The sequence below is a fragment of the Thunnus thynnus genome, chromosome 23 (assembly GCF_963924715.1).
Source record: "Thunnus thynnus chromosome 23, fThuThy2.1, whole genome shotgun sequence".
Taxonomy (NCBI): domain Eukaryota; kingdom Metazoa; phylum Chordata; class Actinopteri; order Scombriformes; family Scombridae; genus Thunnus; species Thunnus thynnus.
Window position 1 is genome coordinate 3,969,745 of NC_089539.1, and position 16,305 is coordinate 3,986,049.

A 16,305-nucleotide genomic window follows, 5' to 3' on the forward strand; every position below is an offset into this window, starting at 1 on the left:
CTGCTACTTCGTGGAAAATCTAGCTTGCTACTGGAAATGTTACATGATTTTAGAAGTATTTATGTCACCTGATCACTATTGTGAGTTGTGATTGTGTTGGAGTTCAACTAGTAGCATCACTACGTGTAGCGTTGCCACTCTTTAACACTGGTTCTCTGTAAAGGGAAAATGGAACCACACTTGGCAACGTCACAACATCGACATGACACAACCTCAGAAAGCTTAGGTCTAGCATGTAGGCTACTGCCTCCTAAAACCACATTGTTGTTTTTGCATTACTGTTTGTGTACAGATTAAACAAAGGAGATACCACATACTACTACAAGTAGACTTGTTTGCGGAGCTAGGCTAGCTGTTTCCTTCTGCCTCCAGTCTTCATGCTAAGCTAGGCTAGCTAACTCCTGGTTCCAGGGGATTGATCACTCTTCTTATCTCATTTTAGGAAAGAAACCAAAATAAGCACACTTTCCAAGATATTGAACTATTCCTTTAACTATTTCTTCAAAGCACCAACGCTATTGCAGGCCCACGCTAATTATATCTACTGTATGGATGGTATCTGTTGTATGTTCTCATCATTTTACAACTATGTTGACGGGCCATTTTCCCTGATATTCTGTTCATTCTTTTAACTTGTACCATTAGATTTCCCTTAGTCCTAAAAAAATGTCAAAAGTGGCAAAATGGCAAAAATGTCCTCACTCTACAGGCCTACAATTCAGCCTGCTTCTCACAAGGACAGAGGTACAGGAACACACACACACACACACACACACACACACACACACAGGAACAACTCACTCTTGACCACTGACCCCAAACACCCTGCTAAAGTTTGCTCTGGCTGCAGCAACACCCCCCTGTGCACACAGAAATATATCAATGGGACTTCACATGAGTGAGAACGTGTGGAAAAATCCTCCACGGAAAATGAACCTACAGGGAGTCCACGTTCACCTGGTCTAATCTTAGCTGTCCAGAAAACCATTTAAAGCCCCCCGTATACTTTTAAAAGGTGCATGATGATAAATGGCCGACAGAGGAAGAGAAACCAATAAAGAGAATGCGAGAAAGAGGGAAAGCGCAAGCTTGAGACAGGGTGCTGAGAGACAGCGAAGGACAAAAGAGGTAGAACAGAGGGAATAAAGGACAGCTGGAAGTGGGAGGAAAGAGACAGGCTAGGGTTAGTTGCAGAAGAAAGAGGCAGGCAGACAGTAAGTGATAGATAGTGAGGGGGACAGTGATGAGAGAACAGAAGAGGAGCTGAAACTATCTAATCCATCACTGTGATAGCATCACCTCCAGCAGTGTCCCCCCGTATCACTCTTCTTTTCAGCTCCTGCACCACACCACTGATAGACTGTGCTCAAACACAACAACCATACCTGCAGAAGGGATTGAGTTTCAGCTGCTCAAAAAATATATACGCTGGCCTCCCTCCCAAATGCTCTAGATCCATTTAGGGAAAAGGGGTTTTGCATGATTTAGCCTATAAACTACAAATTGTGTATACTTTACATCATTGCCAGCCATTTTTAGAGAGTTAAGTTGTTGAATTGATTTCCGACCTTCAAGGCATCCATTGGTTTCAGTTCACTTGCTAGAGATTGGTAATCAATCACAGTGAACATTAAGTCTGCTTTGCTTTTTGTTAGAATTACATTATCATTGCAAGCAGGGACTGTTTTGAAAACGCTCCTCATTGAGGCATTGAAGGACACTCTAGAGGTTTATCCCGAAGAGCATCATTTTTAATGGAAAACTGTTACAACTTGGGTTTTATATTCACAGCTCTGACCATGCATGGGTTCTATAAATTTTGATGACATTGAACTCACCAAAGTAAGTGCAGCAACATCACGAAAACAGCTCCAATGGGACCACAAACACAAGCAATCAGACAGTCATACCGCCTATAGACAAACTCCCACGTTAGCTACAATTGTTTGGGGAGAAAGCATTTCAATCCAAACTGTTCATTTTAACTTCCACACTAGCTTAAAACCAGACATCCTGGTTCAACCTACCCTACTTATTATAACTGTGCACACACAGTATTCCTGTGCAATTATTAATAGACAGGATCACTGACAGTGCACTCACTTTGCACTTGGACTTTTTGGGCTGACAGCATGCAAATTATCACTTTTTTAGCATTACCCTTTTTAAAACCTGTTAGCTCTTTGTCTTCCAAATTTGATTTCCTTATAGTGTAGCTTATAAATGCAATACTACTTAGCTGCCAAATATAAACTGCCAGTGGTTTGTTTTACCCTTAAATCTAATGGCTGCCTGGAAGGTGGGAAATCATTCTGAAAACGTATGGTATGCTTTGGAAAGTGGTCACCAGCACTAAAATAAAATATACAAGAATTGCATTGAAAGGGTTAAATTGTGCAAAACTGCCAGTATCATCTCTGAAGATCATCTAATCATCTAATTAAGAATTTAATCATCTGAAGTGTCCCATCAACACTACACTTTTTTCACACTTTGTGATTTGTAAAGTTGTTAATATGGTTGTCTATTTACATCATAATCTTGTTTTGTGCTGCTTTAATAGTAACCATTAACAAAAAGAGTCCTGCTAGCTCTGTCTCCTTACTGTAAACTGCCCAATAAAGCAGAAAGCCTATTAAATCTGCAGCCCATAATATGCTTTAATTTCATGCTGACAATCATGTAGTTAAAGCAGGTGTCATGTTGCCAGATGGTTGCTATTCATGAAGCTCTTTAAATTTAAACAGTGAAATTCGAATGTTAAATGAAGTGAGGCTTCACTGGCTGGAACAGACACTGACAGCACAATAATAGTTCTGCTATTCATTGAGACAAGTGAAGAATGCTACCTGCTGATGCTAAACACTTTATTTTAGTCCACTGTTCTTTCCTTTCTGTCCTTGAGAGAGGTAAGACTTCAGCAAAACCTCTATTCTTTTTTGTCCCCCGTTGTCTGTTCTTATTCCTGAAAGACTGAAGATGGCTTTATCGCCTCAGGCCTGTAACGTTCCCTGACTACCGGACGGAAGACATTATGCTAATGCTGTCCCCTGGAGTTTTCATGGGACAGTCAGTGTGGAAGGGGGGGGGATCAGTCAGATTGCTGTCACTTCTATGTTCACATTCAGGCACTGATGCAGGTGTCACATAGTACATGTAGAGGCTAAGCAACAATCCACATTTAGGAATAGAGAGGCTAAAAACTGGCTTGCACACATGCAGGGTCATCACCTCAGAGGACCTTGTTGGGTCCCTAACCTCTTACTGCTGGGTGAGGAGGAGAGCACAAATAGGAATAGATGAGGGTAAAAAGACAGACAAGAGAGATACAAAAAGGGAGAGCAGTTATGTAAGCATGTTACCCTCCTACCTGTGTGGGGTTGTAGAGCTCCTGCAGGGCGTTGCGGGACCCTTTCCTACAGCAGCCATCCACCACAAAGGGGTTCCTCCGCATGACTGCAAAACATAGAGGAGACACCAATAAGAACTGAGGACTTGCAAGCCAACAGAGTAACATGGAAGACAAACTAGTAGACCCTTCTCAGTCAGTAACATTGACTCTCATGCTCAAGAATATTGAATCTTGCTTTCTACATCCAATAAACACCTCTTAGTACAAACTGTTTAAGAGTTGTTTTTTTGCACATGCATATTGTAGTGACACATGGACAAAGATACTAAAGGTATCCACCGTAGCAGACACTGATTTCATTTGGCTTTTGCCTATGTCCCCTTTCTTCTTGGTAGATTTCAGTATCTTTATCCTATAGAAGAGATTTCATAAAGCTGCGTAAAACTCAATTTGATAAGGGTTTGTTCCTTGAGATTTTTTTTTCCGTCTTTTTGAAATGGTGGAGAGAAGGAAACTTATGATCAGAGGAGTCATTCCTTCACTGGGCTGAATTCCCGTGATTGATACCAGAGTGAAATCTAACTACACTTTGTTTTGCTCTGGACCCCCTGGACCCATCCTCAAGGACGCCACTTCGGGAGCCATCGCTTTAAGCGACCAAATGTTGCATGTAGGAGGCAGAAAGCTACAGGGATAAATAATGAGAGCAGTGACTATATGCCAAGGGCGAAGCCACAGTTTAGCGTTTGTTTGGCTAGATCTCAGCTCTTTACACAACTCGATACAGAGCAGTAGCTGCTGGCAGCGGCTCAGTGGGAGCAGGCAGTGCAACACTCCGCCCCCGCCAACACACTCTCTCCAATTACTCTGGATGGAAAAGTGCTGAAAGACGGTACAGGATCGACAGGAAAGAAAATGAACCACTAACTGGAAGGCCAAGGATTTAATGGCAATTTATTCCACACGTCATCTGCCTCATGTTCATGGATGAACATGTGCTGCATCCATCAGGAAACCTGATGATGAGAATAACAAATGATGCACATTTACACCTCTAGGTACGTTTCCATACAGTATCTCCATTAGTAAACGTCACTAATCAAGTTTCATTGCATATTGGTGATTCACGTCACAAAGAATTGTAGTTATATAACTATATGAGCAACAAATTTATACTTATTGATACATGATGCACTTCCATTAGTAACTTGATCCTTGTGAGTAGTGTTGAATCAATTATTTGATAAATTGAGTAGTCACTGAACAGATAATAATTGACAGTAATTTTGACAATCAATAAATCTTTAAAGTCATCAAGCAAAAAGCCAACTTTTGGCATTTCTCAAACATGAAGATGTGCTGCTTTGTCTCTGTTTTACATAATTGCAAACAGAATATCTTTGGGCTGTGGGCTGTTGGTCAGACCAACAAAACACAATTGGACCACAACTGGTCCAACCAATTTGGCCTCTTGGCCTCTGGGAATCTGTGATGGACAATTTTCATTATTTTTCAAGTACTGAACAAAATGACATTTTGGCCAGATGAAGACGCAAAATGAAATTGCTGGGGACCATCAAAGTCATTACAATTCATTTTATGGGGAACATGGATGTGTGTACCAAATTTTATGGAAATATCCAATAGTTGTTGATACATTTCACTCAAAACCTCTGATGCATTTTTTTGCCAATCCATCCAGTAGATGTTGACATATTTCACTAGACAAACAGAAACTTGATGCTAGATGAAAAGTCAGGGAATCATCAAATTTATTAGGATTCATCCTATGGGGACCATGGATATCTGTACCAAATTTCATGGAAATCCCTTTAACTTTTGTTGAGATATTTCTGTCTGGACCCAAGTTGGGGACTGACTGATCAACACTGCCATCTGTGACAGAAATAATGTGATCAAATAATGTCATAGATTCAGGAGCTAATTATGCAAATATGTACATGTGGATATAATTCTGTATATCTGTATAATATGTTTGCTTCTAGTAAAAAATGTACATTTAGAGAGTAGGACTGGATTCCAAATTGCACATCTGCTGTGTAAAGCTGATAAATGTCAAAAACCACATTTGTTCAATCCACACACCTGCTTGTGCACTGAACCGTAAATTTACAAATCTGTTGACTACAAACATGTAAATCTGTCTCTGCTCTCTAGCCAGTACACACTCAGTATCAGCAATAATGATGATGTTATCTGTGACTGTCAGTATTTTCATCTATAACATCCTATTTTTTGCTGCTGCAGTGGCCGAATCTCCCTTCAAAAATCAATTAGGGTTGATCTTCATTTACTCTCATCTCACATGCCTGAAGAACATCATATCAAAGAAGAGGATTCACAACTCGCAGCAGGCTGCTGATTTTTTAAGGTCCTGGTTAAAAATTGAACAATGGAATGTGCTGAGGTTGGCATTGACCACAGATATACCCAGTATCTCTGTATGTGAACTGTAATCCCTCTATTGGCCCAAACCAGATCCATTGACGGAGCCCTGGGGAGTGAGCTGAGCGCTTGTTAGTGTAACAAGCCCCAACAGACAGCCGTGACCTTCAAACACCGAGGGGAGGATAAAAAGGCGAGGGATGCCTTTACACCCTTGACACACAAACACACTCCTGTACACGCGTGATTAATCATGCACACACACACACATAGAGAGTGATTGATAACCTTGTTGCTTAAGCTTCTCTTCAATAATGCAGTCCAGCACTCTGTCCTACTGTGGACGATATAACCAGGCAATTACTTCTTTCTTGGAAGACGAGAGCTCTCTGAGCAATAATGCAATCATGGAATATTTGCTTTTTGGGCTCGCTCATGCTGTAAAGCCCATAACCAACGCACAACAACCAACATCCACTCCCAGCAGGCTGAATCAGCAGAGCAGTGGTGATTACTGATTGCTGTGGACACAGGCTCGAGGCGGAGCTCAGGGTAATGAGGATTCAGTCCTGGTGTGAGAGTGTGTGTGATTGCGCCGCGTGGCACTGATGGGTCACAGAGCTGTGGTGATATTTATCTGCTAGCACCAGTGAGCCGGCCGCTAATGACGACGGATGCCAAAATAAATCAGGTTGAAGGCTTGTCTGTGCTGAGTGTGAACACCAGCACATTCAATACTTCCAGTCATCTGTCCTTCCCTCAAGGGACGGTCGAGTTAGTCTCTGCATTGAAAAACAGTGTTTTTCTGTGTGGTGAGAGAGACCATGGTGTTATTTGTAATTGAGGGCTTTCTAAACTATTGTCTTTCCAGTTGAGTTTTGCATCAGTAATCAGCCATTAATAAGGATAACTTTTGGGTTGCTAGGTCGTGAAAAATCCCTCTGACTAATGTCTATCTTTCTCTACTTGCTACTAGCTCTTTAATTCTCAAATACCCCAGTTGAACTCATGATTACTTCAGTTGGGCAGATACTGCACTTATTTATTAGTCTTGTACTTAATGTTAATTCACACTGCTTTAATCAGGCTTCCTGCACATCCACAATGTATGACTTCTATGCTTGATTGGTGATTGTTTAGATTGTTTAGTTAAATAGTCGTTGGGACCCCCCTATGAACTGAATGTCAACTGATCCAACAGAAATATGGCCCACTTCTAAAATTAGTCAGGGGTAACTCTATTCGGGTTTAATCTGTAGTGTGAAGGAGTGCTGCAAGCATACGACTCTGTCCGGTGCATTACCTCGCTGAAAATGGCTACAGAGCATCTGTACCAAAATCTAATAAGCGATGAAGTCTGCAGTTAATATACTATATATCCTGTATATTATTCTAGCCAATTTTAGAAATCTAATCTCTGTTTGCTATGTGATTCTTGTGAAGCGTGACATGCAGACCTGCCAACCCTGACTGGGTTTCTCCTGTATTTCAAGGCCATCTCCCAGCGCCCTCCCGTTTTGTTGTTTCTCACAGGAAATTATCATAATTTGCATAGCTGTTACACTTTATTATGAATAATCGTCATACAGTACGCGGACCCGTAAGTTTTGTATGTCTGTCTGACGTTATCCAAGTTGCCAGATAGTATAAGAAAAACAGTCTAAACACACAATCCACACACTACCTACAATTTCAACCCATCTGTCACCACATCCTAGCAAATCACAACCTGATTCAAGGGGCATGTGTGCAACCACCCCTATGTGCAGGCAGGCGGGCCAGCTGACTTAACTGTTGTCAAAATGTCAGAGGAGTTCCACTTAAAAAATCCATACGCACTTATACACACATATTTACAAGCATACAACAACAACACACACTCGGAAGCGAATGCATACATGACACACTTATTAATGTTCATGGATAAATGTTAATATAGATTCATATTTGTTTTGTACCACAGTGTTAAAGTGCAGTGTTTGATACCAGAGACTGAAGAGCTTTTAGTGTGAAGGAGTGCTCCAAGCATATGACTCAGAATGCTAATTAAATTTTTTTTTTTTTTGACAAGGATTCTGTCTGAAACATTCAAGTACACAGCTCTGACACATATCAGCAGGGAGCATGAGAAACTCACTTTATGAATCTCAGCTTTTCAGCCACAGCAAGCCTTTTTGGCAGAGTTATTTCAATAACAATAAAAAATACAACCCTTATCCCAAACATCTGTTTGCCTGTTTGTGGAGGAGTGCATGTTAAAGTTCAACTAATTTGAGAAAAATCAATTGGAAGCAACAATTTTACTCATCTTTCATGGTGTTTTCAATCAATTTCACAGTTAAACTAATTCCTATGTAGGTTTATGCTGATGTGACCACCCCTGGAGGCAGAGAAGACAGAAAAGCTCATCAGTCTAAATCCCTTTGTCCTCACATGGTGCATAACTTCCCACACACACACACACACACACACACACACACACACACACACACATATACACACACTGACATACAAGTCATTTAAATCCATCCACACAAGCCTTATCACTGCTCTCTGGTCTGCTCTGATGCCCCCAGGTATGTACACAAACACACACACACACACACACATCATACACATAGACACAGGCTGAACTGTTTAATCTGCCAGTAATCCTGCCTGTGGTCTGTCTGGTGTGCCTTCAACTAACTGTTCATCCCACGCACACATGCACACATGCACACATACTGAAACCAGTGGGACCTATGAGACAAAGCTGAGTGTGTAACCAGTGAACGCCCACCAAGTCAACGGGAACATAAGGTCATCACAAAGTCCCCCGCCAACACCTGGCTCATTGGTTGGTGGGAATTGAGCCGTAACCATGGAAACCACTACCCTTCACCATTCTCTCACCTGCACCTGCTGGCTGGATTCCTCAGGTCTGGAAACAGGTAAGGTCATGGGAAAGTAGAACCTTTTCATTTCCTCAGTGCTGACAGGTATTGACTTTACGCTACTGCAAAGTATACGCACACACACACACACAACATACACACTGATGATGTACTAATAACCTCAGGTATAACAATAAATATGAGGCCAGTGCTCTGTTCTCATACACTGTCAAATTTAACGTTACCCCTACACTCTGCTTTATTCTGATGAAAATGTACATTTTTGATGCTACTGCTAGCAGAGGAAGAGAAACATGAATAGAGAAATTGAGCAGCAATGCCCTTTCACTTCCAAAAAAAGCTTCTGGTGCCACAAAATCCCAAATCTCTGCAGAGAGAAGAAGCCAAGAGCTGAGGAGGGACAAACAAGCTGATTCTCAAGAGAGGAGTTGAAGCTTATCCCATTGACTTCTGTACAGTTTGATGGTACGACCAGAGCAAACGCAAAGCTGTCACTTCCCACTCATTTTCAGCTTTTGATAAAGTCATATGATGTCCTTTAGTTGTCATGTTCAAGTTCACATTTAGTCGCTGTTCTAGAGCTTTCGATCATATAACATAATCTTCATCAGATGAATTTGAACAATTCCATGATTACTGGTCTAACTAGTCTAATGTTAGTCATAGCAGGTTTTGATTTTATTGTCAAGTTGTTTCTAAAATCTTGAAGAATATCTGACAGTTAACTAAAATATACATTTAATAATACAGGAACTCTGTCAGTGTTGGTTTATCACACCGTGACAGATACATTTAAATCTTTCATTGTTGTTGGTTTTGTTATCTTTTCATTACGTTACATAAGGGAACAGGTAACCTCGTGATGGACAAGACAACTTACATTTAAGGCAACTAAAAGTATATTTGTCCTTCTTTGACATTGTTGTTCAGTTTGTCTTCAATGATAAAAACACATAGTAATTTTTGATTTTGTTATTATGTCACATTCTGCATCCATAAATGAATGTGAACATTTGCAGATATTTTGACATGGTCAGGTTTATCACATTTCTTAAATTTTTTATCACAGACAATAAGCAATTATGACTAAGTGAGTGAAAAAAATGATGCAATAATTATAAGAGAGGCTTCATTAACACTCAACATTTCATTACAGCCTTCCTAAATTGGCAACATTTGCACAGAAGCACTCAGCTATTGAAACATAACTCCATTTACCATCTTCTCCCTCTGCCTCACTCTTCACTCTCCCTCCTCCTCCTCCTCCTCCTCCTCCTCCTCCTTCTCTGGCTCTAATGCTCTGCCCATGCCAGCCCAAACACCAGCAGCCCACTGTGTACCTTGAAGGTAATAGATGCTCTGTACACTGCACAAACATCCATGCACACCACAGAGCACAGCACACACACCATTCAGCTTTCATACTCGGCTTCCATCAGCCTTAGCGGGACTACTGTCACGCTGACTCCACCTCTGCTTCTGCCTCTCCATCACCTCCCTGTCATCGTCCCCCTGCTGCCGAAAATGCTCTGAAACGCTTCCATTTCAAATTTATAAATCCTTTTAAAAGCAGGTGGAGAGAAGTTGAGAAATTCCAAGCTCAATACAACACGCAGGCCTCTCAGTCATCCACTGAGAACCAGAGGGAACACTTACAACGTCTCCTAGTAAAACTTAATGCCCTCACGCTGCTTCCAGAAGCACAACTCCTCTAAATTAAGCAGCGTTGTGCCCGGGAAGGTCAGCAACGAATGGATTTCACAATTCACTTAAAACGTGGAACGAAATGTCTTTCTTGGCTGTGAAAGGAAAAAGGACAAAACAGTGACATCCCAACACCAGCATCATCCAAAGCTGCTGCTGCTGCCCGGCAACAAGATTCTAGGACGTCATAAATCAAGAGTGCCATGAGCTGGCAAACATCAGACAACTCAGAATAAATTGTGCGTCATGTTCATCATCCACCTTTGCTTTTTATTATCTGTCTTGTGACCATTCTGCCCGTTGACCTGGGACCATTTTTATTTCTGAGCAAGAGCCAAAACAGTTCTGCAGTAAAAGTGAAAAATAAAGCACATCTATCAAGCAACTGGCAGCATACGCATGTAGGAGGACGTCACATGTTAATCACAAATACAATCACAGATACAATGATTTACCCTTCATCTACCTGCTGTTCATGCAAAAACCTATTCTAAGTTATGTCTGTGTGTGAAATCTTTTATTTCTTCTGTAGCAATTAACATATAGAAGTACCAGTAAGTAGGCCTGGCATATAAACAGAGATTAAATGATAGGAAGTTGGCTGAAACAGAAGCAAAAGGAAATCAAACTGGAGCAGGGAGGAAATGTATAATATGAGGAATCTAGTATTAAAAGTTTCATTGAAAGAGATTGCAAACAAAATCAATTCCAACTTGCAAAGAAGTGGTATATAAAGAAGAAGTTGTATAAAATCACAAGAGAGCTGCTGCTGCAACTGGTTAGCTATAAGACTATAAAACCCCACTCTATGTGAATTGAATTGAGTGTGAATGTTCAGCTTGGTCAATACTACAAAACATCTCTCAGAAGGTGTGTGCTCATTGCTGTGTCTGTATTGCAGACATGAAGGACCCAAACAGGCTAGCTACTCTTAACTAATGTAAGAGACCTCCAGAGTGCCCCTAGATAGTATTTTTAAGTAAAATGAAACAAGATCAGTAGGTTTTATTCCTAAAGATACACTAATATGTGTGTCATTTATATTAACATAGACTCTTATTACTATGTGTACCACGAATGGTTGCTTGTTGAGGACAGAGCGGTAGTTCCCCTCAGCTCTACGGACTGTTAGTATTTGTCAGCTCATTATTTTGGTTTTCAGTCCGCAACTTTACTGTTTTTAGTTTACTGTATCAGTATCAGCAGCTGGCAGCTGTTTTCAGTGAAAAAGCTCCAATAAACCCACTGTACGCTACCTGCCCAGCCCCAAACAGCAGACAGATAAAGTTGGCTACTAACTAGCGAACCAGAGCCAGACATTTCCCTCAAGAGTTGGTAGAGAGCAACAAGAGAGCTAAAAGGAATGTTAATATAAGCCTTATTTGTCCAGTGGACCCAAACACGACTCCAAATGAATGCTAATGCTGCTTTATGTCTGCTGGATGTGTAAATTGGCAACTGTTTGCTAACATGTAGCTAAGTGAACACAGTGGAGCGTTTAGCAGCTAAGCTAAAAGAGAGAGAATATAGGATTTCAATTTGTCAGATGGACAACACAACTCCAGATGAATGCTAATGTATCTGCTGGATATGTAGATAGGTAGCTGTTTGCTAACATGTTAGCCATATCAACTTTCATAAGGCGTACATGTTGTGTTTACTTTGCCCTTAAGTGGCCAAAAAAGTGAATGAATGCTTTAAGGTTTGGAGTAGGGGTAAAGGTGAAGAATTTTTAATTTCATCTTTAATTCAACACTTCCACTTTTAGCAGTATGATAGAGGGCTCTGACCTTACTTGACACGTATTATGAGGCGATAGAAAAACAGCGATTGGACAAAATAAATCTTAAAGTGCAGTAAACACCAATTTGGTAAACCTCATGATGTGTGTTTTCAGCTGAGACTGTCGGTTGCTGATTCAACTCAGTAGTCAGGTCTAAAAGTAACCTAATGCAAAACTGGCACTGCAGTAAAGACACTTCACTATATTTTCTCAGTGTTTGATTACACACAAGGCGCCCTGTAAACAGCAGGTCCGATCCTGCACATGCTCAGTACAGGCCTGCAATCACGCACAACATCTGCCGCCATCTATCAGCAAAGGATTATGAGCCGCTGGAGGAGGATTAATTTGTCGCTAATCTTACCTACACAGTGGGAGAGGGCGGAGATCCACTTCACCCTGAGCTGCACACACATCAGCCAACACACACACACACACAGGGTTGATTGCGTCTAAACACTGACATACTCTACTTCTTTATAGTTTGTGTGTGTGTGTTTGTGTGTGTGTGTGTGTGTGTGAGTGAGGGTTGTTATTATCCTACAGGAAGCTGAAGTGCTGCAGCCTAATTGGGATTTAAATGAACAATGCATGCAGAGCAGAGAAGTAGAGATACAGGTGATTAGCAATGTTGGCACAACTTCATTAAACAAAGCTCAATAAGAACTCAGGGAAGTGATTTTCTCAATGTGTGTGTGTGTGTGTGTAAAACCAATCAGCTCCCCAGTGATGATTGGCTGCGTGTGTCTCTTCCTGGTTAGAGTGCTCAGTCTAATCCCCTTACTGATGATTAGTAACATGGCGATAATACACAAGCAATTACGGCTTCGGCAGTCCTCACCTCAGGCTCAGAGACAGAGTCAGGAAGAGAGTGACGATCAGATATTGCTCTTAACTTCTTTTCCACTCAGCTTTATCATCATTCTGTATCATTATAATCCGACAAGCTTTTGATTGACAGCCGAGCAGCAGGAGGCGAGAAGTGCCAATCAATGCACCACAGTTTGACAACATGATAAGTTTTGCACTGAGTAGACAGGAATATTTGTAAGAAAATGTTGCACTTTTTTTAAAAATTATATAACATATCATGAAGGTCATCATATCATCATCCTTCTAAAATGTTTGCTTTTATGTGCAAGCAAAATATCGGTTGACAAAACTGTCTTCAAAGTCCATTTAGTAACTGTTCTGGAGCTTTTGATCGTAATGCATGATCTTTATCAGCAGAAATCCAATTGTTATGGAATTATATATGTTCTTCTCATCCTTGTTAGTGTAAAAACTGAGACTTGAATGCTCATTCTTGATCTTTGAAATAGCGGTTGACAGAAGGATCTCAGCTCGTAGTCCATTTAGTAGCTGCTCTGAGGCTTGATGAAGACTGAGTGTGATCAAAAGCTCTAAATATATGTTGTGGTCAAAAATTAAGTTTAAACCTCAATTTGTAAGCCAACATGAACGAAAAGATTTAAAAATGCTCATAAATTTGAAAATCTATAAACCTATTACAGCAGATCAAACAGCATCTGCTGATAAAGAGCATGTAGATTTGCCCGAAAGCTCCAGAACAGCTACCAAATGAACCTCGAAGTTTGTCGACTGCTATTTCCACGATCAAGAATACCACTACAAAACACCATCTGACCTTAAAACTAGCAAACAGGACTACAGCTGTAACTTTAGGCGTTAAGTTCATCCAACTTTTTGCTTCTGCTAATTTACTCTAAGTTAAAGTAGCTCAAATCTGTGTGCTGTACCCACTTGGAATTTCAAGTTTATTAATGAGCCTGGTTTCCTTCTTTTTTTATTTACCATATCAAGTTTGATGCCTCTTGAGTATCAGTTTCTAATCAGTACAACTTTTGCTGTATTGTTAGAGGTCAGAATCAGCCCAGGAGCAATGTTTCATATCATTATTCTTGTACCATACACAATATGGATGCAGAAAGTGTCTGAATTGCATATAATACCTATCTTCATCATGGTTTGCATTGTTTGAATTTTGATCAAAGAGAGATGACCATGTGACTCCTCTAAGACATGGCCACCATGATGTCACTTTTCTTAAGATGGAAAGAGAAGGATTTCCGTATTTTAATCTTAATGCAATGCATGCTGGGAAGTGTACACTAATAAGCTAACAATGTTTCTAAATAACTTAATTTGTTAAGTTAATGAGTTAAGTAAATCAAATCATTTCGCTTAGTGCTGAAAGTGATAACTAGACAAGCTAAAGTTAAAACTTAATAATAAAAGACAAATTAATTTTATATAACTGATTATGCAAAAGAATCTGGTGTAAAGTAAACATGGAGTGAACTCTTTAAATTGCTGAAATTGGTAATTAATCACAGATTAAGATTCTAAGTTACCTTAACTCTCTCACTTTTGTTGAAGCAAGAGGCTGAGCTTGATTTGTTGACACTATTTCAGTTTTTGCTTTAAATACTGATAGTTTATGTTTTTAAGGCCTAAAAACCTGTAACTGTTATTGCTTAAGAATATAAGTGGGCGTTTTTACAATAATGTTCCTGCACCAATGTCAGTGACAAATCCCTGTGCATTATTTGCAGCTGCGGAATAAAGTGATTCTAACTCCAAAAGTGCTTGTGATAATAGGAAAAGAGAAACACTGACAGAATCCACAAGCAGCTGAGACAAAGATAGCACCTGACAGCTTATAAAACATCTACATCGTATTACAAAGGCAGCAGACCGGGCTTTTCAAGCCTATTTTAACACATCAGACCCGTCACAGAGCACGCTGGAGCATATAACACAGCAGCAGACCCAGCAGGTCAGGAGGAGGCTGCTGGAGCCAACATACAGTCACTGAGTTCCACGCAGACAATCTCTGCATCTCTCTGCCATGGGCTTTCATTCATTTAACATGAGGGATCCCATTACTGATGCATTATGCCTGTGCAGACACACTGCGGTAACATGTACTGGATGTATGCTACAGTATGGATAATGAACATGCAACCTGAGCTGTATCCTGCTGTGATGTGCTCTCTCTTGGTATTAGTGACGTGTTTTATCATTCATCTTACTTTTTTATTTATGGGATCAGGATCATCATCACTTCTCCGCTGGCAGGATAGAATGTAACTAGGGTTTTGAGCATTGTTTGGGGAGATTTTACACAGGCAGTGAGATAATTTATGGGTCCTGAAAAACATGTTTAATGAATACAGTCATTATTATGTTAGAATCTTTGGGATAAATGTTGTTTCAGAGAAATGATAAATAAAACATTCGCAGCTTCGAGGCTTCTTCCATTAATTAGCTTAATAATTCATGCCTGATGAGGGAGAATACATCACTTGGTATTTAATAAAATGATTATATTGGGAGATTATAAATGCAACAGGGGATGTAAAACAGGTACAGCTTCATTTTTTTTGCGGATGCTGATGACCCAGGAGTGGTGGAGAATGACCACAGAGGAGAACTTGTTTAAGGTTATGTACAAGTGGACCTGCATGTTAACTGATTCACAGGGATGTGTTAATACAGAGATATACAGAACTTATATATTTCACACCTTAGTGAAGTTCTGTACATGGTAACGTGATGACACCTGAGGAAACTTTCATTTGCTAAAGAAGGCCATGGGATATGGTTGAAAGCTCCATAAAAGCTAGTAAGTCAAACTTGAGTTTAGGATTTTTTTATTTTTTTTTAATTTTTTTTTACCTAAAATACATTCAGAGGAGGTGGAAGTACTTTTTTCAACTTGAGTAGTGTCTGCAGGGCTTCCTCAGGCTGCACACAGTACTGACCCATCATAAGTAATGGGTAATGGAAACCTATATGTAGCCTCAGAGGCAAAACCAAGGGCAAAAAAAGCCAGAAAAGCACCAATGACGCCCCTAAAGCTTATTGCTGGGAATACAGAGTAATACTTTAAGGCAACCTAAATGAATGTATGAACATTTTTATTAACTATAAGCTTCTGTCATCTGGATAGTAAAAGATTCAAGACTCAAAAGAACTTTCACCACCAAAAAAAAATATACGCCTAGTAATATCTAGGCATGCAGTACTGTTGTTTTTTCTTCTCCAGGCTTAAGATACCTGTCTCAATGCAATTCTTCAATATAGTGTTGCATTACATTTTTAAAATCTCTGGATAACCCACAGAACTCACTGTCAGC

At 40.2% G+C, this 16,305-nt stretch overlaps 1 protein-coding gene across 2 annotated transcripts in view; it reads right to left on the minus strand.

Annotated features, from left to right (window-relative positions):
- chst11 (carbohydrate (chondroitin 4) sulfotransferase 11) overlaps positions 1 to 16,305 on the minus strand; it is a 92,312-nt gene that overhangs the window by 25,010 nt on the left and 50,997 nt on the right. For both annotated transcript variants that reach the window (XM_067581064.1, XM_067581063.1), the window contains exon 2: positions 3,371 to 3,456. In XM_067581064.1, coding sequence (XP_067437165.1) covers positions 3,371 to 3,456 — 86 coding nt within the window. The remainder of the gene's footprint in view (positions 1 to 3,370; positions 3,457 to 16,305) is intronic.